General features: G+C 43.3%; 1 protein-coding gene across 1 annotated transcript; it reads right to left on the bottom strand.

Annotated features, from left to right (window-relative positions):
- Positions 1 to 134: 134 nt before the first annotated feature.
- Positions 135 to 3889, bottom strand: LOC135980522 (WASH complex subunit 2C-like). Its single transcript, XM_065580483.1, has 3 exons — positions 3677 to 3889; positions 477 to 605; positions 135 to 273 (listed from the first exon to the last, which is right to left on the bottom strand). Exons 1-3 carry the CDS (start codon positions 3722 to 3724, stop codon positions 157 to 159), a joined length of 294 nt encoding a protein of 97 aa, XP_065436555.1. The 5' UTR covers positions 3725 to 3889; the 3' UTR covers positions 135 to 156.
- Between the last annotated feature and the right edge of the window lie 311 nt (positions 3890 to 4200).

Raw genomic sequence — 4200 nt, 5'->3', positions numbered from 1 at the left:
TCAGCTGATGTAAACCTGAATACAGATCTGTTGAGCAAGGTTCCACTAACTGAAGAGAGTCACTTTAACAAGTTTCTACTCTATGCACAACTGATTTCACTTGGAAATCTGTTACCCACCCACCCACCTTTTTTCTACATCTTTTAAAGAAGTCATTTACAATAAAAAGGCAAGTACCGGAGGCTTTGCTTTAGCAATACTGAAGAGATCATCCTCATCATCATCTCCAAAGAGCCCCCCTGCAGATGACAGCTTCACACGAAGTTTTGCAGACTGAAATAAAGACAAAATGCCACCTAGGTCAAAGCCACATTTTTAACTGCTGATTACTGCATCCACATTTACTCTGTCCTCTCTGGTGGTCAGCGACCTTATCCAGAACACTCGAGTAAGGGACATCAGAGCAATGTTACAATCTGTACATTTCAAAGAATCCATTTTTAAATAGCAGATTCAGAACAGGACTTTGAACTCACCTCTGATTTCTTGGGGCTGGCAAAGAGATCAACATCAGGATCATTGTCTTTCTGCAGCTTGTGACTGAAGAGAAGTTCCTCATCCTGAAACACTCCAGTGCTTTTGGAATGAGAGCTCTTCTCAGCAGGCTGAGGGAAGGGGAGAAAAACCCCCCACACACACACAGTTACAAAACCCACTAACAGTTTGTTCCCAGTATCACACTTATACACTAATGAAGTGGGTTTGCAATGCAAGTCAGGCTAGTCTTTATACACACAGGCACAGTTGTACAGCTTTAACTAATCAAATCAAATCAAACAAACACTAAGCCCCCTGCAGTACACAATGAAATAAAAAGATTTAACCCTGGCTTGTATCTAAGTGTTCACACAGAGGTTTGTATTAGTTTAATTAAACTGATTTAAACACCAGTTTAACAGTACAACTCACCTATTAAGACAAGCCCTCAGCAACGGGAAGTCTAACAGATGTCAATTTCAGCATTCACTTATTGATGTAAAACAGACCTGGAGACTAGGCGCCAGAAGGCAGATTCAGACACTAACATGAACATACCCACTGCAAATTACTGCATCGACACTCAGCGCAAACCATGGAGCAATTCATAGTCAGAAAAACTGTAACTCTAGAGGAAGTTAAGCTCTGGAACAGGCTTCCAAGGAGGCTGTGGAATCCCCATCGCTGGAAGTTGTTAAGAACAGGCTGGACAAACACCTGTCAGGGATGCTCTAGGTTTACTTGGTTCTGGCTCAGTGCAGGGGGCTGGACTTGACTCCACAAGGTACCTCCAGCCCTACAATTCTACAGTCATTGGGCCAGAGAAACCCAATATAAATTCCTCTGTAGCCCAGTGGTTAGGGCACTCACCTATGATATGGGAGACCCAAGGTTAAGTCCCCGCTCCAGTGACTATTCAGTAATTTATAGTTAGGGTCCTTTGTTTTCTGTTTTTATTTTAATTTATTTTTCCCCAGGAATTTATCGGTGTTTATTGCTACAGCAATAAAAGCAGGTGAAAAAGCAGTGAAAAATTAATTTTTCTAGATAAATATTGGTTTTATTTTCGTAGACGGAAGGATATGGGAAAAAATAGATTAAAGCTTTGACTAATGGAATTCAATGTGGTTTGTTGCAGAATTAAAACAGAACTCAAAAGACAATGCCACCTCAGAGTTTAAGAAAACAATATATCCCTAATCCTCAAATAAAACTTTTCATTTGAATAAACAATTTACTGTTGTAGACTTAGAACTATTAGCCTATAAATAGTTACATTTAATAATCGGGCCACACCATGTGCAGCACATACATTCAACTTCATTCTTTTCTCCTGTTTTTTTTTTTTTAAACTTTTGAATACTGTGTGTTCTAAAATGTATATGATTTTCATTTTCTTCCCATTTTAGTGTCAGATCTTTAAACCATCATCTGCTAACAGCTTGAAATGTGTACGCGAGATTCATCAGTACATTCAGATGCGCGTGCACTTCAGAGCTTGCATGCACGCCTGTTTGTTTCTTGTGTGTATCTTCTAGATTAATACATAGCCTTACTTCAACAGGCAGCTTCGCATACACACACACACACACACACACGCACAGACTGTAATACATCTCTCTCATGCAATGTACTGTATTTTCCTAATAAAAAGTTATTTTTTACATATTTGAATGATACAGAAGTAGGGTGAACATTGGAAAAAAACAAATACTTTTTGTAAAACCAGGGATTTTTCAGTAAAAATCAGTTTAAACTGAAAACAAAGGGGCTTATTTACAGTTGAGTTTATTTATTTATACAAGCTTTTCTACAGGAGAGATGTGGGATCCCCACATCAGAATATCCCATAGTTTTCAGCAGTCTCCTGCCAGGGGAGAGACCCAAACTCAAAATCCCTTCTCCACATCAGACAGAGGAGAATTGAACATGGGCCTCCCACATGCTAGCTCGCTACCCTAACCACTGGGCTATAGCTCATAACCAAGACTCACCACCACACCTTGTTTCTTGAATCCTTTGCTTGCTTTTCTCAAACTGCCTGAAAGCCTAAACTACATTTTTAGGGTTGAAACAAAAACAAATTTCCATGCAACTTTTCAAAACTGCCAGTGAACTGAAAAAAATCTATTATGTGCCCCGGTCTGCTGGAGAGCACATCAAGTACCTCACAATATATCCGGTGTACTTGGGATGCTCCATAGCCGGAATCAGCAGAGATGCTCAGGCCATCAGCCACCTGGTTTCAAACAGGTGGGGGCTGGAGGCAGAGTTTTTTCCATTAGGAGCCATCAGCTCCAGAAATTGCTGCCCATCCCATCCGACAGGACTCAGACTTATTAGCATGTAGGGGCCCGCTGCATTTAAATGAATGAAGTTGTTCACAAGTTCTCCTAATTGTAGTTCTGTATTAAAAATCATCATGCACACACACAGTGCACTGGGTCCAGCCTTGCAGACCCTGGCGATGTAACGTGAGGAATGCTGCAGCACCTGCTTGAAAAGGGGCAGTGGTGAGATGGGCTGATTCAGGGTGTCAGCAGGCCAGCCTCGCCTTGGCAGAAAGGAACTCTGTGCTCTCCTGTCCCTTGGTGCAACACCCGTCAGAGGGTAGTGGTGGAGATACCAGGTCAGGCTCACTAGCACAGAGGTGTGAGTTACAGTATTTTGCCCTGGGGAGCATAACGGGCTCTCAGGGTTCACATACCACTTATATACAGGTGGCTTGGAGCTAAGCTCCCCTTTCATAATGGGAAATGGCTCCTGTTAGATCCACCTGGTCAGATGTGAGGAGGGGAGGGAGTGGTGAAGGGAAGTATCAGAAGCACCTCTGCATTCCCAGACCCTCCCGCCACAGCAATCTCAGAGCTAGCTCAGGATCTGAGCTCTGGTCCTATGTGCCAGGCCAACCCCAGGCAGCTTTGTTTAAAGTAATAGTTTAAATTTCAGACACACAGACACAGACACCAGAGTTAGAGCTAGTTACAGCGAACTTGATAAGAGAAGAGAGATCCAGAGGAACAGGCAGCCAAGTAAAGCTGGTTTCAGACAGGATCAGGAAGAGCTGATGAAGCAGAAACACAGAACGGCTGTTCTAGACAGCAGGTGAGACAAAGGAGCAGGAACATTGCAAGGAGAGGAGGTTAGAGGGAGACTAGGTCTGCAGGCAAGCCAGGGAGCCAATTTGCTCTTTGCTCACCTTTCTTATTTCTTTCTGCTCAATCTTACTGACGTCTTGATCTTCCATTTTCTCCACTTCCTCCTCTTCAAACAAGCTCAGCACATTCTTAGCCCTGGTTTTGGCTTCCCTCTCCAGCGGTGGTGGAGAGGCTGTGAACAGATCCAAATTACTGATCGGCCCCAAAGACGATGCCACGAAAGGCTCCAACTGTAAAAACAAAAAACAGGGACTGGAATTTGGTGCTGGTTTGCTGGATTATCTTGGTTTGGATGTTTGATATGTCCAGAATTCTGGGATCCAGTAACATGGCAAACAGCTAAATGCACCCATCCTTCCCAGGCAGATAAAAAGGAGTGCCATATGCATTACTTGAGAGCCTCACAGATCTGATGGCCCTCCTGCAGAAGAGCACAGGTTTGCGTCAGTACCCTGCACCCTAGTCCTGTTGTTCAGCATGTTGTGCATCAGGGTTTATTTGCGGTTTTTTTGGCTGGCTGCTTCTGCTCCCCTCCAGAGATGGCTGCTTGTCAATAGTTGTGCTG

Source organism: Chrysemys picta, unplaced genomic scaffold (assembly GCF_011386835.1).
Source record: "Chrysemys picta bellii isolate R12L10 unplaced genomic scaffold, ASM1138683v2 scaf3882, whole genome shotgun sequence".
In the NCBI taxonomy this organism is placed as follows: domain Eukaryota; kingdom Metazoa; phylum Chordata; order Testudines; family Emydidae; genus Chrysemys; species Chrysemys picta.
Note: the sequence above shows the minus strand (reverse complement) of the source record. Positions and strands in the feature narration are given on the sequence as shown.